Here is a 26,533-nt window from a genome sequence, read left to right as displayed (position 1 = left end):
ACGAATTAAATGCCATGAAAATGTTTGAACGTTCTTGGTGAATTATTGGTGAGACTACAGAGCTCTCATTAAGAGCTACATTTAATAAATAATTCAAAGTGATGGCGGTTAAACTGGTTAAATTATTCGTGTCTGTTTGGCGCGGCTGTGCATTATCGCGCTCCATGTGCTGTAAAGACAGTGCCTGCTTCTCAACGTGCACACTATCCATCCTAAATAGTAGTCTATATGACATTAGTAATATTCAGTACTGTTTAGGTTGGATATGCACATTGGGATGTAGGCTATATAGATTGTTTTCAGCGACGTGCTGGGGAAATGATCAGCTGGCAGCTCCCTTATCACACAAGCCTGATCCTCTGATTCATGAAACAGGACCGCTCGCACCCTGATATTTCGAGAGAGAGCAAGCGCATATCCTGGCAGCGGCAGGTCGCAGCGCCACTTCCGGTGGCATCGGCAGCTGCCACGGATTTCTTCTGGCAGCTGCCAGAAAAAATCCGTGGCAGCTGCCACCAACTCTGCGGATTTCTTCAGGCAGCTGCCACGGTCTTTCTAGGAGTTTCACGATGTTGCTGCTGTTTGCTGTTTGTATAGACAAAACAGCATATGAGTATTGGAGGGCTTTAGTTTTGGAATTCAGCAGCACACGATGTCAGGCTTTGAGGCGTACTATCATTTTCAGGTGAAATTGAGCTGTGAAATATTTTTTTTAGTTATTTTTATTCATTCATACAGATTGACTGACTGACTGAATAAATGAATGAATGTGAAATCACCTTCAGTTCGTTCACAGACAGTCTTACCGTAATAGCAAGTGTATGCGCGGACCGCGAAATATAGGGGCGGCTAGATTGACCGCTCATTTCTGGATGGCGGCTGGCTTGACCGCAGTCTGTTCTCAGTGGCGTGCGGTGGTATTTTAAACTAATAATATCCCACAGGTGTATTATTTATTATTATTATTATACATATTTATGTATCAGTTGCCAGAGTTCGTATGTGTGTATATGTGTATGTGTGTATATATATATATATATATATATATATATATATATATATATATATATATACAGTATATATACATGTGTATATATGTATATATATGTATAGATAATATATATGTATACAACATATATGTATATATATGTATAGATATAAATATATATATATATATATACAGTACAGTCCAAAAGTTTGGAACCACTAAGATTTTTAATGTTTTTAAAAGAAGTTTCGTCTGCTCACCAAGCCTACATTTATTTAATTAAAAATACAGTAAAAACAGTAATATTGTGAAATATTATTAAAATTTAAAATAACTGTTTTCTATTTGAATATATTTCACAAAGTAATTTATTCCTGTGATGGCAAAGCTGAATTTTCAGCATCATTACTCCAGTCTTCAGTGTCACATGATCCTTCAGAAATCATTCTAATATGCTGATCTGCTGCTCAAGAAACATTTAATGTGTACAATTGTACAAAATATTTGTGTACAATATTTTTTTTTAGGATTATTTGATGAATAGAAAGTTCAAAAGAACAGTGTTTATCTAAAATCTAATCTTTTGTAACATTATAAATGTCTTTACTGCCACTTTTGATTGATTTAATGCATCCTTGCTGAATAAAAGTATTCATTTCTTTAATTTCTTTTCAAAAAAATAAAAATAAAAATTCTTACTGACCCCAAACTTTTGAACGGTAGTGTATAATGCTACAGAAGCTTTGTATTTCAGATAAATGCTGTTCTTTTGAACTTTCTATTCATCAAGGAATCCTGAAAAAAAAAGTACACAACTGTTTTCAACATTGAAAATAATCATAAATGTTTATTGAGCAGCAAATCAGCATATTAGAATGATTTCTGAAGGATCATGTGACATTGAAGACTGGAGTAACGATGCTGAAAATTCAGCTTTGCATCACAGGAATAAATTACTTTGTCAAATATATTTAAATAGTACACAGTTATTTTAAATTGTAATAATATTTCACAATATTACTGTTTTTTACTGTATTTTTAATTAAATAAATGTAGCCTTGGTGAGCAGACGAAACTTCTTTTAAAAACATTAAAAATCTTAGTGGTTCCAAACTTTTGGACTGTACTGTATATATATATATATATATATATATATATATATATATATATATATATATACATACACACACACACACACTGCTCAAAAACATTAAAGGAACACTTTGAAAACACATCAGATCTCAACGGGGAAAAATATCATGCTGGATATCTATACTGAAATGGGTAATGTGTTAGGAACTAAAGGATGCCACATCGTTTGATGGAAATGAAAATTATCAACCTACAGAGCACTGAATTCAAAGACACCCTAGAAATCAAAGTGAAAAAATTATGTGGCAGGCTTGTCCATTTTGCTGAAATTTAATTGCAGCAACTCAAAATGGTACTCGGTAGTTTGTATGACCCCCCCGTGCTTGTATGCATGCCTGACAACATCGGAGCATGCTTGTAATGAGATGACGGATGGTGTCCTGGGGTATTTCCTCCCAGATCTGGACCAGGGTATCACTGAGATCCTGGACAGTTTGAGGTGGAACCTGGTGGTGTCGGACGGACCCAAACATAATCTCCCAGAGGTGTTCTACTGGATTTAGGTCAGGTGAGCGTGGGGGTATCAATGGTATCAATTCCTTCATCCTCTAGAAACTGCCTGCATACTCTCGCCACATGAGGCCGGGCATTGTCTTGCACCAGGAGGAACCCAGGACCCACTGCACCAGCGTATGGTCTGACAGTGGGTCCAAGGATTTCATCCTGGTACCTAAAGGCAGTCAGGGTGCCATTAGCCTGTAGAGGTCTGTGCGTCCTTCCATGGATATGCCTCCCCAGACCATCACTAACCCACCACCATACCGGTCATGCTGAACTATATTACAGGCAGCATAACGTTCTCCACGGCTTCTCCAGACCCTTTCACGTCTGTCACATGTGCTCAGGGTGAACCTGCTCTCATCTGTGAAAAGCACAGGGCGCCAGTTGTGGACCTGACAATTCTGAGCACAGGGCCCACTAGAGGACATCAGACCTCTCAAGCCACCCTCATGAAGTCTGTTTCTGATTGTTTGGTCAGAAACAGACTTCAGACATTCACACCAGTGGCCTGCTGGAGGTCGTTTTGTAGGGCTCTGGCAGTGCTCATCCTGTTCCTCCTTGCACAAAGGAGCAGATACTGGTCCTGCTGATGGATTAAGGACCTTCCATGCCCCTGTCCAGCTCTCCTAACTGCCTTACTCGTGGAATCTCTTCCATGCTCTTGAGACTGTGCTGGGAGTCACAGCAAATCTTCTGGCTATAGCACATATTGGTAGAGACACTGACCCTGACAAAAACTAGTGAAAAACAGTCAGAAAAGATGAATAGGGAAAAAAATGTCAGTGGCCTCCACCTGTAAAACCATTCCTGTTTTGGGGGTCATCTCATTGTTGCCCATCTAAGTGCACCTGTTGTTAATTTCATTAACACCAAAGCAGCTGAAACTGATTAACAACCCCCCTGCTAAATGACCAGCTCAATACTCCAGGAGTTTAACTGACTTGATGCCATTCTCTGATTAAAAACTGTTTCTATATATATATATATATATATATATATATATATATATATATATATATATATATATATATATATATATATATATATATTATTATTATTATTATTATTATTATTATTTTAATTCACGTCCCTGTACCCTTACTGTTGTCACTTTTTCCTGGTTAAATAAACATTACATACAAAAGGCCAAATACAGTTATATTATGTATTTTTACACTATGTAATATTCTGTTTAGTGTGTTTATGTATTTTTACATTTATTCCAGATTAATAACAAAAGGCCGAAAAAATACAAATATGTACTGTTCTTTTTAACTTTACCAGCGGGTGTCGCTGTTGGACAAAGTTACTTTATTAAAACTATAGTGACTTAAATTTTTAATGTCACATTTTTTAATACTTGAGTTTTTTTAAATCGATTATTTTCTCAGCCTGTTTTGTTTCTAAGGAGACTCTGCCTCCCTTGCCTTGACTGATGGCGGGCAACGACTGATGGCAGAAGCCGTACAACACACAAACATCAGAAATGTAATCTTAAATTATGATCCTTGCGGCTTTGAGGTTATGTAAATATACAAGCAACTAGTTATTAACTAAAGCGTTACATTAAATAAAAATGTTTGTGTGTGTGTTGCGCAAGAGCGTAGTAGGCTACTATTGGCAGCTGAGCACTCCTTATGTGTGTTCTTTTATGGGAAAATGATTATGCAATTTAGTTTATTGGGATCATATTCTGGTCCCATTTACTTGCTGGTATGTAATATGCATCATCATATCTTTTATTAAAAAAAAGAAGAAAAAAAAAAGTGTAGTTTGCAGCCAGAAACGGCGACAAACGATCGTGACTGCTGGCACAAACTCTGGCATGCTGATACATAAAAATGTATAATAATAATAATACAATTGTGGGAACTTTGCATCATAATTTTAAAATACCACCGCACGCCACTGAGAACATCTCAAACAGCGACAAACTCCGAGAAAGACCGTGGCAGCTGCCACGAATCCAGGCAGCTGCCAGTAGAATCCGCGGCAGATGCCACGAATCCAGGCAGCTGCCAGTAGAATCCGCGGCAGCTGCCACCAACACTGGCAGTTGCCAGAAGAATCCGCGGCAGCTGCCACGAATCCAGGCAGCTGCCAGAAGAAATCCGTGGCAGCTGCCGATGCCACCGGAAGTGGCGCTGCGACCTGCCGCTGCCAGAGGGAGCGCCAGGCCCTTCTGGATATTTCTGGATATAAACACTTCAGTCTCTCACTCGTATTTTCCTGTCGTCATCATCATCATAAAGTGTGTATTATGCACAGTATTGTGCTGTTGCAACATTAATGCAAAGACTGATGTACAGTGTGGTGTTGGAAATTAATTATGTCTTAGTTTAATCATTTTAATCGATCAGGATTAATTATAACATATGCTTGAATGTGGGATGTGATGCCATATGAGATTACATGCTATATATTTTTAAAACATATTAAACGACAATATTATGTATCTCGACTTTATATCCCCCACTGAAGTATAGCCTATTGGGATTTTTTTTTTTTTTTAATTAATTAATTATATAAATAATGTTCGTCGTACGTGATACGATCGGGGAAATTGCTGAATGAGTAGCTGTAGCCTTTACTGTATGACAGCTGGTGATATAAATCCACCTGCCGGTAAATACGAGCAACGGTCTGAGTGGCCGTATAAGCTACAAACCAGTAGAAAATAATTTCTTTGTAGATTATACAACAGCAGGTTGGAAAACAGAAAAGGTAAGAAGCTATATTTGAGAAAAAGCATATCAATCTAATAGCCGTAGACGCACAGCGGAACTAACTTTACCCGTCGTCACGTGATTTCCGATTCTTGTGAAAAAGGTCTATACTTCACAAACGGATAATTGTCACTCAGTTTAATTTTCGATTCTACATGTTTGGGTTGTTGCGTCCGAATCTGATTTTTGAACAAACATAAAATATGACTCATTATTCTGATTTTCCATTAATAATGAGCGCTCGCGGGTGGATCGTACCACCAGTGTCGCCGGGGGTGGAGCGTGTGTTGATATTCATCCAGAGCGCTGTACAGTTATGGATAAATCTACGGCACGTCTGGCCAAGCAATAATTTAGCGCCTGTCCTACACTATTATGTACATTACATTGAGCTGTTCGTAGAGTTTACTTTGGACTTAATTAGCATATAGAATACGGTCAGTATGGTGACCGGGAGGGGACATGTTCGGTTCACTTAGTTTTGTCGTGGCCACGACATATAAACTCGTGGGAACGTGATAAGATGTCGTGGCCACAAGATATTAATTCGTGAGAACGTGATAATAAGTCGTGGCCACGAGATCGTTTTGTCGAGGTAACGACATCCTTATGTCGTGGCCACGCGATGTAAAGTCGTGGCCTCGAGATCATACACTCTCAGAAATAAAAGTACAAAATTGTACCTTTAGGGGTACAATGGTACAAAGGTACAAATTTGTACCCTTGTGATTTGTACCTTAAGAGACCATTTTTGTACCTTTAGTGACAATTTTGTACCTTTATTTAACAGTACAAAAATTGACCCTACAAAATTGGCTTTGACAGCGTACAATTGTTGACTATAATGATATATATATATTTTACACACTGAAGAAGTAACATTGAAGTGAAAAAGTAACACTGAAGCGGTGTTAAAGTTAATGAGATAATTGATTGATGATTGACAATTAGTGGAGACACCTGATGATGATAAGCAGAATCATTGAAGAAACAACAAGAGAAAAAGAGAGAGACACAACAACTACAACTGACTCCCAGCCATTAAACATTATTACACTTATTAATAATAAGTGTAACTTAAGAATCATATGCTGATTCTTGATGTCTGTGTGTGTTTAAACACTGAAGCTCCAGTTCATAATGTATTATTCTTAAAAGAAAAAGAAATCATACCATTGTCAGATCTCAAGCTGTAAAATCACAGGATTACAATCATTAATACTAAAGCTACACAAACACACAGTCAGACATTTAGACTATAAATGACATCATGCCATCACATGATGATTATATCATCAGATTATATTGTGACCAGATCCTATTTTCTCTGACTATTACAAATGTGTTTTACAAACACAAAGTTGGAGCAATCAGAGAAAAACTAATAATAAAAGGTAAAGAATCAAGAGCCCAGCTAAAGCAAACGCTGACCTCTTTCATGGTGACTTGAAATGAAACATTCCATAAAACATCAATTAAGACGTTTTTTCTCTCTTTCCTTCAATGATTCTGCTTATTAACATCAGGTGTCACCACTAATTGTTAATCATCAATCAATTATCTCATTAACTTTAACACTGCTTCAGTGTTACTTTTTAACACTCGGTAAGATGGACTCATATGGAATGTTTAAAAATGTGTTTAAAATGAAATGTTGTAAAATGTGAAAATGAAAAGGATTTAATAAATTCAGGTTTTAATTCAGTGTGTGTGTGTGTGTGTGTGTGTGTGTGTGTGTGTGTGTGTAAAATATATATATCTCATTATAGTCAATGATTGTACGCTGTCAAAGCCAATTTTGTACCCTTTTTGAAGGGTCAATTTTTGTACTGTTAAATAAAGGTACAAAATTGTCACCAAAGGTACAAAACTGGTCTCTTAAGGTACAAATCACAAGGGTACAAATTTGTACCTTTGAGGGTACAGCCCCAGCGACAAGCCATTGTACCCCTAAAGGTACAATTTTGTACTTTATTTTCTGAGAGATTACAAAATTGTCACCAAAGGTACAAAACTGGTCTCTTAAGGTACAAAACTGGTCTCTTAAGGTACAATCACAAGGGTACAAATTTGTACCTTAGTACCATTGTACCCCTAAAGGTACAATTTTGTACTTTTATTTCTGAGAGTGTATGGTGAGGCAACAAGATATTTTTCTTGTGGCCACGACTTCATTATGTTGAGGGAACGACATCTATTTCTCATGGCCACGAGCTACATGTGTAATCAACGCGCGCTACCATAGCAACCTGAACTATCAGAAATGGATAAGATTATAATACTATTTATTTTTAATTAAGAAAAAGCGCGGAATTAATAAGTGATTATTAACATGTTGCCTGTTGTGTGCGATGCCTACAGCAGCATTCGAATGAAGATTATCAATAAATATTAGAATATGCCGTGTATATTTTTATCACATCCAACAGTCTTTTAAATCCATTCACTTATTGTTAATTTTTTTTCATTTCATATTTTTACATCATTTATTATTATTATTAGGCTATCATTATCGGTTAAATGTTTTTTTATTCATTGTAGCCCTATTTGCTCTATTTTCCCCTTTTCGTGTATCCTTTCTGTAGGCCTATATTATGTTGTTAGCTATTTTGTAAATACTTTAAATGCCAGATCATGCCAATAAAATGTGACTTTATGACTGTATTGTAGCCGTGAATATAGGATAAATGAGCGTCTGTTATCATTTGTAGACCCTCGTGCCCGTGACAGCATTTGAATGAAGTTCGAATAATTTATTATTATTAATTGGTTGTTAAAAGAATATTTAAGCTAAAAAAAACAAAATCCATTCACTGATATAGCCTAGACAAAAACTTAATTTTGTTCATCATTTTATTTAGGTTTAATAGGCAAATTAATAATAATAATTATTATTTTGTGCAGCTTACGGTTGCAATAACCGATGCAGTACTGATACCAGATCGCATGGGATTACATTTCACAAGTAAGATTGAACAATGATTTAGGTTATTTTACCATTTATAAAATTATAAATGAGTGAGTGAGTGTAAGTGTGAGTGAGTGTGAGTGAAATAAATTCAAATGAACAATCAAACTTGTTTCTTTATTAAAATATAAAATTCATTCATTTACAGAGGTGGGTAATCCAGGGGTCAAAGAGTAAAAGTCCTGCCATATTTTTATTCCACCCACTGAAGCATTAATGAGATAAATAAGTGATTAATTGAGTGATGATTGACCATTATTGAAGACACCTGATGATAACAAGGAAAAACCACTAAAGGAGAAAAATCACAATTTTTAAGTTACCATCATCGAGGTCAGTGGCGGCTACTGGTCTGTCAGAGAGGGGAAGCTCATTTTCGGCCTACACCATAAAATTGTCTATTTATTTAAAAGTAAATTCTGCCCTACGTTCCTTTTCAAGAAAATGGTCTGTGACCCTGTCGTACCAATTAGGAGTCTTTTCAAGTGACTTGACCAGTGTCCTCTCAATGGCCAGCAGAGCTAGGCTGCTTAATGAATGAATGAATGAATGAACGATCTAAAAAAAAAATATTAAACTCTGTAAAACTGAAACAAGGAATGTGGTGTATAATTGTGTGAAATGTATGATGAAAATCAAGCAATTTCGCCAAGCAAATATCAAAGAAATAGGTTGCAGCAGTTTTTATTTCGACTGAACTTGAGAAATCCGCGATGGGACTGAGCGCGAATAGCTTCAGTGATTCCTTATAGTACAGAATCGCTGTCAGTCAAAAGGAGATGCAGTCTTTCGACAGACCCTCCAATCATCACGCAGAAGCTCGGAGTCCGGGCCAGCTCACTCCCCATTCACCCCCAGAGACGCTGAGCATCCGTGGGCGGGACATAATCGCAGCGTTTATCCAATGACCATCTAGTTTCGAAGCGCTGAAAAAAACCGTTCAAAGCAGCCCCATTGAAGTCAATGGACGCTGGGCTTCAATAGGGAAATGCACTGTGACGCTGCGGGAATGTATGAGAAGGAATCGAGTCAGCCGACCTGCTATATGTAACTGATTCTGAACGAACTCGTCTTTGAGATGAACGTTTTCTAACGCATTTTTAGTCAATAAAATGTTAATACAATAGTACATATTTGACCATTAATTTTGTGACATTATAAGGGAAGCCGAGCTTCCCTTGCAGTCTTAAAGAAATCGCCACTGATCGAGGTCAGGGTTTGTTTTAGTTGAGCTCTTGACCCTTGACTTTTTAATGTTATATTTTGTTTGGGCAGTTTTAACTGCATTAAAACCAATCAGACAAGCAAAGCTAAACTATGATCAGGTGTTGGTTATGTTTTCACATAATCATTGTTTGATCTGAATCACTGAACTCATTTAGAGCTCAATCTCTGAGTTAGATTTACATTATTGATTACAGCAGCACTGTGATTCCACAGCACAAGATCAGCTTTACCAATACAGAATTTGTTTTTAAAAAAAGTTGTCCTTATCACAAAAAAAATCTATTTTAGGCACACACAGACATCAAGAATCAGCGTATGAATCTCAACAACGGTGACAAGCAACATATTCTGATCAACAGATCAACTCTGAACATTAGAAAACAATCTACTAAAAAACTGTGAAAACATAACCAACACCACCTGATCATCTTTTCTGTTTGTTTGACTAACTGTTACAACAGCTCAAACAAAAACTAATATTAAAAAGTCAAGGGTCAAGAGCCCAACTAAAGCAAACACTCATCTCCACGATGGTGGCTTAAAAATTGTGATTTTCTCCTTTGGTGATTCTGCTTGTTATCATCAGGTGTCTTCAATAATGGTCAATCATCACTCAATTAATCACTTAATTATCTCATTAACTCTGACACATGCTTCAATGGTATTTTAACTCAGTAGTGCGCAAACACATGAACACTAGTAGTGTTATATAGCCTGGGCATACTATTAGATAAATCTTACCTATTTCATTTACATATGACTTACAAATATGAATCACATTAAGTTTATTATTTTGTTTATGTAAAAACTATGTAATCCAAATGGATGGAAATTTTATATGTAATTCAATTACATAAAACTTATGTTTAGCCTGAAATATTTTTTTGAGTGTAGTTTGCGTGCCAGACAGAGTTGTCGGCGATTCTTCCTATTGTAAAGTCATGCAGTGTGAAACCTTCTATCGCCGATCCATTGTGCAGTGTGAACACAGCAGCGACTGAATGCTGGCCAAGATAGTCATGCAGTGTGAAAAGAACAGTGACCCGACTACTTTGAAAATCCTGCAGTCTGAACTCGGCATAAGTGAACCGAACATGTCCCCTCCCGGTCACCGTAGTCAGTGCTTAACTCAGTAAAGTTGGCAATATATTTTCTTGTACGGTGACCAGGAGGGGACATGTTCGGTTCACTTATAAGTTTTGTCGTGAGGGAACCAGATATTTTTCTCGTGGCCACGACTTCATTATGTTGAGAAAAGGACATCTATTTCTCATGACCACGAGTTACATGTGTAAACAACGCGCTCAACTATAGCAACCTGGAATTAAGAATGATAAAATAAGTGCGGAATTAAGAAATTATTATTAGCCTATTTGAATGCTGTCTATAGTCAACTTCGCGCGCAAGGTAAGCTATAAATAGCCTATTGCGCGATGTTGCCGCATTCAAATGAAGTTTGTTATTATCAATTTGATAACAAACTTCATTTAATGATAATGAACATTTATCCATCCCATCTCACAGCCTTTTAATCTGATCGTGTCTTTATAATAATAATAATTATTATTATTATAAATATGCCTATTAAACCTAAATAAAATGATGAACAAAATTAAGTTTTTGTCTAGGCTATATCAGTGAATGGATTTTTTTTTAGCTTAAATATTCTTTTAAAAACCAATTAATAATAATAAATTATTCGAACTTCTTTCAAATGCTGTCATGGGCACGAGGGTCTACAAATGATAACAGACCCTCATTTATCCTATCTTCACGGCTACATTACAGTCATAAAGTCACATTTTTTGGCATGATCTGGCATTTAAAGTATTTACAAAATATAACTAACAACATAATATAGGCCTACAGAAGGGACCCACACAGCAAAAGGACTCCGTGGCGGATCCACCACGGAGGTATCGTGCAGAGGTGGAAAGTCCAGGGCTCAGAAAGTAAAAGTCCTGACATATTTTTTTTCCACCCACTGAAGCAGTGTTAAAGTTAATGAGATAAATAAGTGATTAATTGAGTGATGATTGAGCATTATTGAAGACACCTGATGATAACAAGCAGAATCACCAAAGGAGAAAATCACTATTTTTAATGCTGAGTTCCAGGCAGGTTTTTGAGCCCGTAAGTCACGATTTCAAATCACGACTCACGACTTTGTAGCGTTCCAGGAAAGTCACGCCAAACTGCGTAAAAGTGTAAACAAACCAACATGGCGGACCGTACGGGGCTTATGCTCATTAATTATTTCTATCGCCAAAGGTGCTTACTCTTTGCTTATTTAAGGGAAACAGAGGAGGAAAACGGCACATAAGGCAAGAGAAGCTGTTATACCTTTTATTTTACCATGCACTTGCATAAACACGGCATCCGTAGGGGCTGCCATGTTGTTTCACGGGCTATGTGACGTCAGAACTCGTAACTGGGAGTACATTGATCTGGTACGAGTTCACGGGTGGGAAGTCACGGCTTTGACTGCTGTTCCAGTGCACTTTCACGGGTAGAAGGTTGGAAAAACACGAGTTACAGGTTGCCTGGAACGCGGCATAAGTTACCATCATCGAGGTCAGGGTTTGCTTTAGTTGGGCTCTTGACCCTTGACTTTTTAACATTAGAATTTACTTGGGCAGATTTAACTGCATTAAAACTAACCAGACAAGCAAACTTAAAACATGATCAGGTGGTGTTGGTTATGTTTTCTCAAAATCATTATTTGATCTGAATCACTGAACTCATTTAGAGCCCAATCTCTGAGTTAGATTTACATTATTGATTACAGCAGCACTGTGAATCTACAGCACAAGATCAAGTTATTTTTTTTGTTTTTTTCAAAATAATTCAAAGGTTTCATCAAAAGTTCTTAGGAAAAAAACGCTTTCATTTAGACACACAGAGATCAAGAATCATCCTGTGAATCTCAACAGTGGTGACCATCATAAAGCATGTTGCAGTGCATTCTGGGTGCCACCAATCAAAACTCATCCACGGCTCCCATCATGCATTGCTGCATGAATAAATTATGAGCTTAATTGTTTTAGTAATTTTCTTTATTCTCACTATTTTGTTTTTTGCTGTTTTTCTGTGACTTTTTAGTAGCTTGTTTTCTAATGTTCAGAGTTGATCTGTTGATCAGAATATGTTGCTTGTCACTGTCGTTGAGATTCATACGCTGATTCTTGATGTCTGTGTGTGCCTTAAAGAAAGTTTTTTTTGTTTTATTCAGAACAACTTTTGTAAAACCCTTTGGATTATACTGATAAAGCTGATTTTGTGCTGTAATCAATAATATAAATCTAACTCAGAGATTGGGCTCTAAATGAGTTCAGTGAATCAGATCAAATAATGATTATGCGAAAACATAACCAACGTTACCTGACCAGCTTTTCTCTTTGCTTGTCTGGCTGTTATGACTCAGTTAAAACTGCCCAAACAAATTCTAATATTAAAAAATGAAAGGTCAAAAGCCCAACTAAAGCAAACCATGACCTCGATGATGGTAACTTAAAAATTGTGATTTTATCCTTTGGTGATTCTGCTTGTTATCATCAGGTGTCTTCAATAATGCTCAATCATCACTCAATTAATCACTTATTTATCTCATTAATGCTTCAGTGGGTGGAATAAAAATATGGCAGGACTTTTACTTTCTGAGCCCTGGACTTTCCACCTCTGCCGCGAACGGACCCGTATCGGAGTCTGGCTCCGCGCTGCATCCACTCCGCATCCGCGATTAAAACCTTACCTCCGCGGCGGGTCCGTTTGGGACCCGCAAATTGATACAACCGTTATAGTAAAGGCGCGTGCGCGTCCGCGGATCCGACATGGGTCCGCTCAGGATCCGCTGATTGACAGTAGAATTTATGGCGCCGCCCGGATGCGGACCTGATCCTCTGGGCGGCGCCAAAACGGATGTGACAGTCACGCGGATTTGGCGACTTGAATGCGGATCCGCCTAGGAGTCCCTTGCTGTGTGGGGATACAATCAATCAAACTTTATTTCTATAGCACCTTCCAACAACCAAAGCTGAACCAAAGTGCCGTACAACATTAAAAACAAGATAAAAAATAATAATGATAATAAAAAATAATAATAAAAGTAGCCTACAAATAGGTCAGCAGAGCACATTACAACATTAAGATAAAGAGAAGTGTCACAGGACCACTAAGTGTTAAAAGCTATTCTAAATAAGTGGGTTTTAAAGGTCCCGTTCTTCGTGATCCCATGTTTCAAACTTTAGTTAGTGTGTAATGTTGTTGTTAGAGTATAAATAAAATCTGTAAAATTTTAAAGCTCAAAGTTCAATGCCAAGCGAGATATTTTATTTAACAGAAGTCGCCTACATCGAACGGCCAGTTTGGACTACATCCCTCTACTTCCTTCTTTAATGACGTCACTAAAACAGTTTTTTGACTAACCTCCACCCACAGGAATACACAAGAGTTGCGTTTGTAGAGTGTGTTTGTCGCCATGTCGTCGAAACGCTGTTATTTTCATCCCGCAGTCCAATCACCGGGTCTGATTCCGGCTCAAATTGATAGGGTAAAATTAAAGACATGCTTACAATAACACTGAGTGCGTGCATCTCCACGTTATGGTAAGAGGCGTGACCTTTCCGGGCAAGGTTCGCTAAGCTGCTGTCGAATCACAACACAGGAACCGCTGGCACAATCAGAACTCGTTACGTATTCCTGAAGGAGGGACTTCATAGAACAAGGAAGTCATCAGCCCGTTTTAATGACAGTGGAAACAGCGGTATACAGATAAGTAAATTATGTGAAAAATACAATCAAAGCTTCAAAAAAACACGAAAAACAGGACCTTTAAGTTTGGCTGGTAACAAAGGCAGGCCACTGCAAAAGAACGGTCGACCCACTGTTTGCACCGGGACCGGGGGACCTCCAGCAGATTTTGCCTATCAGATCGTAGAGCTCTGCTGGGTCGGTGATGGCTCAAAATCTCACACAAATAGGAAGGTGCAAGGTCTTTGACTGCATTAAAAACAAATGTCAAAATTTTAAAATGAATTCCGAACTGGACAGGGAGCCAGTGCAGGGAGTATAGGACAGGTGTGATGTGCCCGTGTTTCCGACTGTTAGTGAGCAGGCGTGCCGCAGCATTTTGCACAAGCTGCAAACGGTGAAGACCAGCTTGGTTAACTCCCACATAGAGCGCATTACAGTAGTCTAGCTTTCTCCAGGTCACAACGGCTCAAGAAGGGTTTAACCTTTGCTAGGAGGCGGAGCTGAAAGAAGCTTGCCCTGACCACAGAATCAATTTGCTTATCAAATTTCAGACTGCTGTCTAATTTCACCCCCAAATTTTTCACAACGTGGTTAAAATGGGGGGTCAACGCAACAAGACCAGGAGCTGAAACACTGGGCAGGTTGGATGTGCCAAAAACAATATATTCAGTTTTGTCCTCATTCAAACAGAAAGTTCTGAGACAGCCACAATTTGATGTCATCTAAACATCTGTTTATGGATTCAAGACTGTCAGAAGAATTGGGGACAACCGGCAGATAGATTTGTAAGTCATCTGCATACAGATGGAAGGACACATTGTGACTTGAAATAATTGAACCTAAAGGCAGTATGTACAGAGAGAATAGAACAGGGCCCAAAATGGATCCCTGTGGCACACCAGAGGTCATAGGGGCTGAAGAGGAGGAGAGGTCATCAATCATAACAGAGAATGTCCTATCTGTTAAATATGACCTAACCACTGATACACGAAATGAAGGGGAAAATAAAGCAAATAGGGCTAAATAACAATGAATAAAAAACATTTAACCAATAATGATAGCCTAATAATAATAAATAATGTAATAAATATGAAATAAAAAAAATTAACAGTCAGTGAATGGATTTAAAAGACTGTTGGATGTGATAAAAATATACACGGCATATTCTAATATTTATTGATCAACTTCATTCGAATGCCGCTGTAGGCAATTCCGCGCTTTTTCTTAATTAAAAATAAATATTATTATAATCTTATCCATTTCTGATAGTTCCAGGTTGCCATGGTTGCGCGGGTTTACACAACTCGTGGTCATGAGAAATAGATCTCGTTCCCTCAGCATATGATCTCGAGGCCACAACTTTACATCACATGGCCACAAGATTGTTTTGTCGAGGTAACAACATCCTTATGTCGTGGCCACGCGATCATATGTGAGGGAACGACTTATTATCACGTTCCCACGAATTAATATCTTGTGGCCACTACATATTATCGCGTTCCCACGAGTTTATATGTCGTGGCCACGACAAAACTAAGTGAACCGAACATGTCCCCTCCCGGTCACCGTACAAAACAATGTAAAACATGAAAATGTGTTTAGCAGACAGAGGTGGACATTCCAGGGGTCAGAAAGTAAAAGTCCTGCCATATTTTTATTCCACCCACTGAAGCATTAATGAGATAAATAAGTGATTAATTGAGTGATGATTGAGCATTATTGAAGACACCTAAAGATAACAAGCAGAATCACCAAAGGAGAAAATCACAATTTTTAAGTTACCATCATCGAGGTCAGGGTTTGTTTTAGTTGAGCCCTTGACTTTTTAACATTAGTTTTTGTTTGGGCAGTTTTAACCGCATTAAAACCAAACAGACAAGCAAAGTTAAAAGATGATCAGGTGTTGTTGGTTATGTTTTTACATATTTGATCTGAATCACTGAACTCATTAGAGCCCAATCTCTGAGTTAGATTTACATTATTGATTGCAGCAGCACTGTGATTCTACGGCACAAGATCAGCTTTTACAATCCAATTTTTTTTTTTTTTTTAAGAGTTCTGATTTAAAAAAACAGAGCTCATTTAAACACACAGACATCAAGAATCATCCTGTGAATCTCAACAGTGGTGGCCATCATAAAGCATGTTGCAGTGCATTCTGGGAGCCACCAATCAAAATTCATCCATGGCTCCCATCATGCATTGCTGTATGAATAAATTATGAGCTAAATTGTCTTAGTAATTTCATTTATTCTCACTATTAAAATTTTGCTGTTTTTCTGTGACTTTTTAATAGCTTGTTTTCTAATGTTCAGAGTTGATCTGTTGATCAGAATATGTTGCTTGTCACCGTTGTTGAGATTCACAGGCTGATACTTGATGTCTGTGTGTGCCCAAAAGAATATATATATTTTTTGTTTGTGATAAGGACAACTTTTTTTTTTTTAAATTCTGTATTGTATAAGCTGATCTTCTGCAGAATCACAGTGCTGCTGTAATCAATAATGTAAATCTAACTCAGAGATTGGGCTCTATATGAGTTCAGTGATTCAGATCAAATAATGATTTTGAGAAAACATAACCAACCTGATCATCTTTTAACTTTTTCTGGTTGGTTTTAATGCAGTTAAAACTGCCCAAACAAATTCTAATATTAACAAGTGAAGGGTCAAGAGCTCAACTAAAACAAACCCTGACCTCGATGATGGTAACTTAAAAATTGTGATTTTCTCCTTTGGTGATTCTGCTTGTTATCATCAGGTGTCTTCAATAATGCTCAATCATCACTCAATTTATCACTTAATTATCTCATTAATGCTTCAGTGGATGAGATAAAAATATGGCAGGACTTTTACTTTCTGACCCCTGGAATGTCCACCTCTGTTAGCAGATGTTTGTAGACAATTTTGCAGATGAAGCAGAGGTGTGTGCGGTCTTATCATGACATTATCTGTTTGAATTGAAAAAAAAATTTTGTTGCTGCTTGTTACACAAAAATACAAATGAATAAAAAACTATATCTCATATTCTGATAATTTATCAATAATGTTATTTAATGATATTATAGATTACACTTTTGCAGAATGTGCCATGTTTGCTGAGATTTGACCAGCGGGTGTCGCTATAGCGTGTCACTCCCTTCTGCTCCGCTGCTTTGCGCATGCGTAGAAGTTTCTCATTATTATGAGAAACAAAGTCATTATTATGAGAAACTTTGTCATTATTATGAGATGTTAAGTCATTATTATGAGAAAGTTTCACATTATTATGAGAAAATAAGTCATTATTGGAAGTTTTTTGTTATTATGAGATGTTAAGTCATTATACGAGAAGCTTTCTCATTATTATGAGAAACTATGTCATTATTACGAGAAAATATATTGCCAACTTTACTGAGTTAAGCACTGACCGTATTCTTTATATGCTACTTCCAAAGTCCAAAGTAAACTCTATGAACAGCTCAACGTAATGTACATAATAGTGTAGGGCAGGCGCTAAATTATTGCTTGGCCAGACGTGCCGTAGATTTATCCATAGCTGTACAGCGCTCTGGATGAACATCAACACACGCTCCACCCCCGGCGACACTGGTGGTACGATCCACCCGCGAGCGCTCATTATTAATGGAAAATCAGAATAATGAGTCATATTTTATGTTTGTTCAAAAATCAGATTCGGACGCAACAACCCAAACGTGTAGAATCGAAAATTAAACTGAGTGACAATTATCAGTTTGTGAAGTATTCTAAAAAAATGAAAAAATGAAAGTTTGAAGCCAACTTTTCATTTGGTTCATTTTGATGGTGCAAATTGAACAAAGAACTGCAAAGCGTTACACGGACCACTTTTGCACCCGCAATTAATGTTGAAAAAATGTTGAAATTTCAACAAAAAATCAATGGTAATGGCATTGTATAAATGTTACAATGTGATGTTGGTTCAACATCATTCTTACACTCTCAGAAAATGAAACACACCTACAACTGACTTAAAGCCACATAGCCTGAAATCAACTGAAGATAAAAGAAGACAATAAATCTCTCAAGATCTCAGCAGAAGTTCTTTTTGAGAATTAACAGAGGTTTAGATGTTGATGTTTTATTGAAAATGTTTGGTCACCATTTTGGTGATCAAATTTAGTTGGGCAGTTTGACTCTTGGCTTTTTGCATGAGTTTGTGGTCTTTATAACAGTGTTTACCAAAACACATCATTTGTTGAACGAATGATGAAACAATCATGAGATATAATTTTCATCATCAAAAGAATATACTTGTGTTTAGCAGGTTACATTCACCAACAATATTTTTTTGTTACAGATCAGACATTCTGAATCTTGACTTTTAAGCAGAAAAAATTCAAAGTTTTTAGACACACAGACATCAAGAATCAGCATATGAATCTCAACAATGGTGACATGCTTCATGCCGCAATGCATGCTGGAAGTCATGAGTTTTATACTATGGTGGCTCCCAGCATGCGTTACGGCATGAAGGATGTCACCATTGTTGAGATTCATATGCTGATTCTTGATGTCTGTGTGCGTCAAAATGTTTTTCCAAAAGGTTTTTGCCAAAAAATCTGAATATGATTTGTAATAAAAAAAAGTTTTATTGATGAATGCAATATTTTAATAACAGATAACCACTTGTAATCAGGAGCAAGATAAGTAAACTATTTTGCTTTGTGAAACTGAATGTTATAATCATTTAATTGATTTGTAGGGATGAGCGATACCATTTTTTTCTTTCCGATCCGATACCAAGTACTTTCAAGGCAAGTATCGTCGATATCGATACTGATATCAATACTCCAATGAAATATTTTTATATTGTTTTTTGATAGCCATCATTATTAATATTAAATAAACTGCAATGGACATTATTCTTTTTTTTTATTTATTAAAAAATACTGAACAGTATTAATTAAATGAACAAATATATCACTGCTAACAACAAAATATAACAAATATAACAAAAATGTAATGTGTCTCACAAACCTTTTCTCAATAATTGTCACATAATGTTTCTACATTTCTTCCCTTTTTTGAGATGAAACAAAGTGAATGTTGACATTCTCCCCTTCAGCCTGTTTTTCTTTGACTGATCAAAATCTCTTGCTTTTGAAAAAAGTGTGGCGTATTGTTTTTTGACAAACGTCACACGAAGCTTCGTCATTCTTAACTGGAGTGTAATAACTCCAGATTAAACTTCTTTTTCTTTCAGTCATGACCGCAGTCACGCACTCGACTCCCTTTAAAATCCTGCGCTGTGCGTGCTTGCTTGTCTTTGACAGAGTGAGCGTGAGCGAATATTGTCTCGACAAGCGGAGATACAGCGGAAGAAGATGTAGTTCCCATTGCCGTTCCTATTTAAGTAAATATTGCAATAATATACGGCGTATTACTATTATTAAATATACCATAATCACACACAAAAAAAATAAAAAATAAAATAGATAGGATCGATACTTCTATTTGAGAATCGATCTTTTTGATACAAAGCCAGTATCGAAAGTATCGATACTTTAGGATCGATCCGCCCATCCTTATTGATTTGACTCTGTTTTTTTTTTTTTTTGCAACAAATTACGTGTTTTGGTAAACACTGTTATAAATGCAGAGGTGTATAGTTTTAGTCTGGCTATCACCAGACCAAGCTCAATTTAAAATTGAACATTGGTCTGGAGAGACTGTATGGATTTTCTGTTGCACAAGAGGCGTGATCAACGAGCATCATTCACACAATTGGATAGTCCTTCAACCAATCAGATCAACGATCCCGGTGACATACTTTACAGAGCGATGCGAAAACACAGTGTGTCTCAATCAGCTCCCTAGTTCAGTAGTCAGGGCACTGATCAGGGAATCAGCCACATTCACTTTTATGATATACTGATTCACGACCTAGGGAACTAGGGAGCGGATTGAGACGCAGGGTTAGTTTGTATTGGTTTGTAGCATTGATCAGCGGTTTGCAGAAGCAGCAATGGCATTGAGCGATTATTGCAGGTTGTGCCAAAAACATGAAAGTGATTGGTATTTACACCCACTCGAGCAATATTGCTAAACTAAATAAGTCATTCAGCATCGTTGAGAGGTTAAAAGGCAACTCTGATACTGTTCTGGTTCAGTGTAAATGAACGCGGAATATAGCCGCCCTAAACTACGTCACTGTCATGACAACCAAAAAGAATTCCAGTCAGCTCAGGCGGCGCGAGATTCAAGCAGGAGACGAAACATATAGAGCAAATAATAAAAATATTGTCTACCAACAAGGGGGATTGAAGTAAAAGAGTCCTGTACTCACATCGTGAAGCAAACCACCAAAATTACAGCAGAGAATGTGTCATCAATTGGCTTTCACCGTTTGTAATCCTCCTATGAAGAGACTGATCAACGCTCTGCTACATTTCTCTCAGATAAGGTAAATGCTTAACACAATCAGCGTCACTGTGATTGTGCATTGTTATATTGGAGTGACGGGTAGATCAGATTGAGTTTGAAAACTGCTTGCCGTCGCTTCTCTATCGTCATCGTGTTATACCCGCCAATAGCGAGCAAGGTGGATAAGCCAGTCTGTGATTGGTTCCCGCAAAAAAGTAAGATATGCAGCAGAATTGAATGTACAGGTTTCCAGACTGAGTTGCCGAGCGAAATCCCCAGACTAAGCAGAATCACCAAAGGAGAAAATCACAATTTTTAAGTTACCATCATCGAGGTCACGGTTTGTTTTAGTTGAGCTCTTGACCCTTGACTTTTTAATATTAGATTTTGTTTGGGCAGTTTTAACTGCATTAAAATCAACCAGACAAGCAAAGTTAAAAGATGATCAGGTGGTCTTGGTTGTGTTTTCTTATAATCATTATTTGATCTGAATCACTGAACTCATTTAGAGCCCAATCTCGGAGTTAGATTTACATTATTGACTACAGCTGCACTGTGATTCTACAGCGGAAGATCAGCTTTTACAATACAGAATAATTTTTTTTTTTTTTTTTTTTTAAAGTTGTCCTTATCAAAAAAAAGTAATATTTTAGGCACACACAGACATCAAGAATCAGCGTATAAATCTCAACGACGGTGACAAGCAACATATTCTGATAAATAAATCAACTCTGAACATTAGAAAACAAGCTGCTAAAAAGTCACATAAAAACAGAAAAAATAAAATAGTGAGAATAAAGAAAATTACTAAGACAATTCAGCTCATAATTTATTCATGCAGCAATGCATGATGGGAGGCATGGATGAATTTTGATTGGTGGCACCCAGAATGCATTGCAACATGCTTTATGATGGCCACCACTGTTGAGATTCACAGGATGATTCTTGATGTCTGTGTGTTTAAATGAGCTGTTTTTTTTTTTTTTTTTTTTTAAATCAGAACTCTAAAAAAATTTGCATTGATAAAGGTGATCTTGTGCTGTAGAATCACAGTGCTGCTGTAATCAATAATGTAAACCTAAACCTAATGTAAACCTCAGTGATTCAGATCAAATACTGATTATGTAAAAACATAACCAACTCCACATGATTATATTTTAACTTTGCTTGTCTGGTTGGTTTTAATGCAGTTAAAACTGCCCAAACACAATCTAATATTAAAAAGTCAAGGGTCAAGAGCTCAACTAAAACAAACCCTGATCTCGATGATGGTAACTTAAAAATTGTGATTTTCTCCTTTGGTGATTCTTCTTGTTATCATCAGGTGTCTTCAATAATGCTCAATCATCACTCAATTAATCACTTAATTATCTCATTAATGCTTCAGTGTGTGGAATAAAAATATGGCAGGACTTTTACTCTTTGACCCCTGGATTACCCATCTCTGTTCATTATGTCGGACTCACCACAGGTAACTCATAATCTGCAGTTGTTATTCCTGTCTCCTGACAAAAACATTGCATGCGGCGCCTGTGGAGTGTGAAAAGTTTCTGGAGAGCGCAGCCACGCTCGTCTCTCACAAGGAACGTCACGGCAGTGATTGACAAGCCAGAGGGCCAATCGATTGGCTGATGTTTTTATGGCCCTACCTTGTGCACACATGATGTATATTAATATTATTACTTTCAGTGCACCTAATAAAGTCTTTTATCAGTTAGTAAAGACAGTTTCAAGTAATATTGCAAAAATGTATAAAACAAAACATCCTCTTTAACACCTTTAATTATCTCATTAACTTTAAAACTGCTTCAGTGGGTGGAATGAAAAATATGGCAGAATTTCTACTTTCTGACCCCTGGACTATACACCTCTGTATAAATGCCAAACTCACACAAAAAGTTGAGTCAAACTGACCAACTAGAGGAAACACTGATCACCAAAATGGTGACCAAATATTTTCAATAAAACATCAACATCTTTATTCATTTTCAGAAAGAACTTCTGCTGAGATCTTGAGAGATTTATTGTCTTCTTTTATCTTCTGTTGATTTCAGGCTGTGTGGTTTTAAGTCAGTTGTAGTTGTTTCATTTTCTGAGAGTTCAAGCATGATGTTAAACCAACATCACATTGTAACACTGATTCAATGCCATTACCATTGATTTCTGTTGAAATTTCAACATTTTTTCAACAATAATTGCGGGTGCAAAAGTGATATTGATTCGATGCTGTTAACATTGACACATTAACATTGATTTAACATTATTTTGATGCTTGTTATCTGGGTAGTGTACTGAAATTTCATCTGTCTCTACAGGGGAGGAAGATTGTGGTGCTTTTCCCAGTGTTCTCCATGGAAAACTAAAGAAAACAAATCAACGAACTGCTAAAGTGGAATGTGATTCTGGGTTCAAACCAACTCAAAGCCTCATAAGATGTGTCGGTGGTACATGGGAGACACCAGTTTGTGAGAGTGAGCTTCTCAAACTCTTATTATATTTTTGTGAGGAGCAGCGACAGCATATAGTGGACAATATAATCTATTGATAATGTTAACCTCAGTCTTATACTGGAGTTCATGAATTTCCGTTTGTTTCTTTTTTTTAGTGGATGTGCATTGTAACAGTCCTCCAAAGGTGGAAAATGCACTCATAACATCTAAACCCAAAGAATTTTATGGATATGGATCTATTGTAACATACGCATGTCGAAGCTCATTCTTAATGAATGGGAAAAGCACAGTTTTCTGCCGCAGTGGAACTTGGAAAGAAACACCAACATGTAAAGGTAAGATTTTGATTGGTGATGATAACTGTCTTTTAACTTCTTACAGATTAGAAAACATTTCTGTAGGTAAAAAAAAAAAAAAATCCAAAAGGTCAAAATCAATTTCCTTTGAAGTTTTGGTACTTTTAGTCCATCTGTACTAGATTAATATGTTAAAGGGTACATAACACACACAGTTTTTGCCAAGACAACATTGAGTACCTATAGATTAGTATAGAATCCTTTATATCTCTGAAGAGTCTTTAGTTTTATCAGATTTATAAAAGACAGATACGCTGTACCGAGTCCTTATGAAAACAGCCAAGTGCCTGGAGCAGGGGTGGAAAGTCCAGGCATCAGGAAGTAAAAGTCCTGCCATATTTTTATCCCATCCACTGAAGTAGTGTAAACATTAATAAGATAATTGAGTGATGATTGACCATTATTGAAGACACCTGATGATAACAAGCAGAATCACCAAAGGAGAAAATCACAATTTTTAAGTTACCATCATCGAGGTCAGGGTTTGTTTTAGTTGGGCTCTTGACCCTTGACTTTTTAATATTAGGTTTTATTTTGTTGTTTAACTGAGTTATAACAGCCAGATAAATAAAAAGATGGTCAGGTAGTGTTGGTTATGTTTTCACATAATCATTATTTGATCACCAAACTCATGAGTTAGATTTATGTTATTGATTGCAATACTCTTGTGAATCTATAGCAGAAGTTCCAGCTTTTTCAATATGATCCAAAAGATTTCTTAAAAAACAAAACAGTTCACAATAGGCGCACACACAGACAGAGCTGAATTGTCTTAGTAATTTTCTTTATTCTCACTATTAAAATGTTGCTGTTTTTCAGAGGTGGACATTCCAGGGGTCAGAAAGTAAAAGTCCTGCCATATTTTTATCTCATCCACTGAAGCATTAATGAGATAATTAAGTGATAAATTGAGTGATGATTGAGCATTATTGAAGACACCTGATGATAACAAGCAGAATCACCAAAGGAGAAAATCACAATTTTTAAGTTACCATCATCGAGGTCAGGGTTTGTTTTAGTTGAGCTCTTGACCCTTGCCTTTTTAGTGTTAGATTTTGTTTGGGCAGTTTTAACTGCATTAAAACCAACCAGACAAACAAAGTTAAAAGATGATCAGGTGTTGTTGGTTATGTTTTCTCAAAATCATTATTTGATCTGAATCACTGAACTCATTTAGAGCCCAATCTCTGAGTTAGATTTACATTATTGATTACAGCAGCACTGTGATTCTGCAGAAGATCAGCTTATACAATACAAATTTTTTTTTTTTAAAAAAAGGTGTCCTTATCACAAAAAAAAAAAAAAATCTTTTAGGCACACACAGACATCAAGTATCAGCCTGTGAATCTCAACAACGGTGACAAGCAACATATTCTGATCAACAGATCAACTCTGAACATTAGAAAACAAGCTACTAAAAAGTCACAGAAAAACAGCAAAATTTTAATAGTGAGAATAAATGAAATTACTAAGACAATTTAGCTCATAATTTATTCATACAGCAATGCATGATGGGAGCCATGGATGAATTTTGATTGGTGGCTCCCAGAATGCACTTCAACATGCTTTATGATGGCCACCACTGTTGAGATTCACAGGATGATTCTTGATGTCTGTGTGTTTAAATGAGCTCTGTTTTTTTTTTTTTTAAAAAGAAATCTAAAAAAAAATTGTATTGTAAAAGCTGATCTTGTGCTGTAGAATCACAGTGCTGCTGTAATCAATAATGTAAATCTAACTCAGAGATTGAGCTCTAAATGAGTTCAGTGATTATAATCAAACAATGATTACGTAAAAACATAACCAACAACACCTGATCATCTTTTAACTTTGCTTTTCTGGTTGGTTTTAATGCAGTTAAAACTGCCCAAACAAAATCTAATATTAAAAAGTCAAGGGTCAAGAGTTCAACTAAAACAAACCCTGACCTCGATGATGGTAACTTAAAAATTGTGATTTTCTCCTTTGGTGATTCTGCTTGTTATCATCAGGTGTCTTCAATAATGGTCAATCATCACTCAATTAATCACTTATTTATCTCATTAATGCTTCAGTGGGTGGAATAAAAATATGGCAGGACTTTTACTCTTTGACCCCTGGATTACCCACCTCTGCTGTTTTTCTATGACTTTTTAGTAGTTTGTTTTCTAATGTTCAGAGTTGATCTGTTTATCAGAATATGTTGCTTATCATTCATACGCTGATTCTTGATGTCTGTGTGTGCCTAAAATATATTTTTTTCCTTTTGTGATAAGGACAACTTTTAAAAAAAAAAAAAAATCTGTATTGTAAAAGCTGATCTTGTGCTGTAAAATCACAGAGTTGCTGTAATTAACATTGTTAATCTAACTCAGAGATTGAGCTCTAAATGAGTTCAGTGATTCAGATCAAATAATGATTATGAAAAAACATAACCAACACCTGATCAGCTTTTAACTTTGCTTGTCTGGTTGGTTTTAATGCAGTTAAAACTGCCCAAACAAAATCTAATATTAAAAAGTCAAAGGGTCAAGAGCTCAACTAAAGCAAACCCTGACCTCAATGATGGTAACTTAAAAATTGTGATTTTCTCCTTTGGTGATTCTGCTTGTTATCATCAGGTGTCTTCAATAATGCTCAATCATCACTCAATTAATCACTTATTTATCTCATTAATGCTTCAGTGGGTGGAATAAAAATATGGCAGGACTTTTACTCTTTGACCCCTGGATTACCCACTTCTGATCCCTGGATAACTTTTGAATTTGCTATAATGAAAATACCCACTAAACAAAGTAATGTCCAGAAGACGTCTTTTTAATGTCTTTGTCACAAAACTCGTCCGTTGAAAAGATGTCCATTGACGTCTTCTGCACGTCCGATATAGACGTTCATGTAACCTCCGTATAAGGTTTAAAAAATAAAAATAAAAAACTCAGCCATGCATCCATCCATAGGCAGTAAAACACATATTCACACCTTTAGACAACTTAGCATCTGTAATTCACACATCTTTGGATTGTGACTCGAACCAGGAACCTTCTTGTTGTG

At 36.6% G+C, this 26,533-nt stretch overlaps 1 protein-coding gene across 1 annotated transcript in view; it reads left to right on the top strand.

The window, feature by feature from the left end:
- LOC125252936 (coagulation factor XIII B chain-like) overlaps window positions 1–26,533 on the top strand; it is a 42,670-nt gene that overhangs the window by 1,257 nt on the left and 14,880 nt on the right. The window contains exons 3-4 of the mRNA XM_048166619.1: window positions 23,013–23,168; window positions 23,303–23,482. Coding sequence (XP_048022576.1) covers window positions 23,013–23,168; window positions 23,303–23,482 — 336 coding nt within the window. The remainder of the gene's footprint in view (window positions 1–23,012; window positions 23,169–23,302; window positions 23,483–26,533) is intronic.

The sequence above is a fragment of the Megalobrama amblycephala genome, linkage group LG2 (genome assembly GCF_018812025.1).
Source record: "Megalobrama amblycephala isolate DHTTF-2021 linkage group LG2, ASM1881202v1, whole genome shotgun sequence".
In the NCBI taxonomy this organism is placed as follows: Eukaryota; Metazoa; Chordata; class Actinopteri; order Cypriniformes; family Xenocyprididae; genus Megalobrama; species Megalobrama amblycephala.
This window is presented reverse-complemented; position numbering and strand designations above follow the sequence as displayed.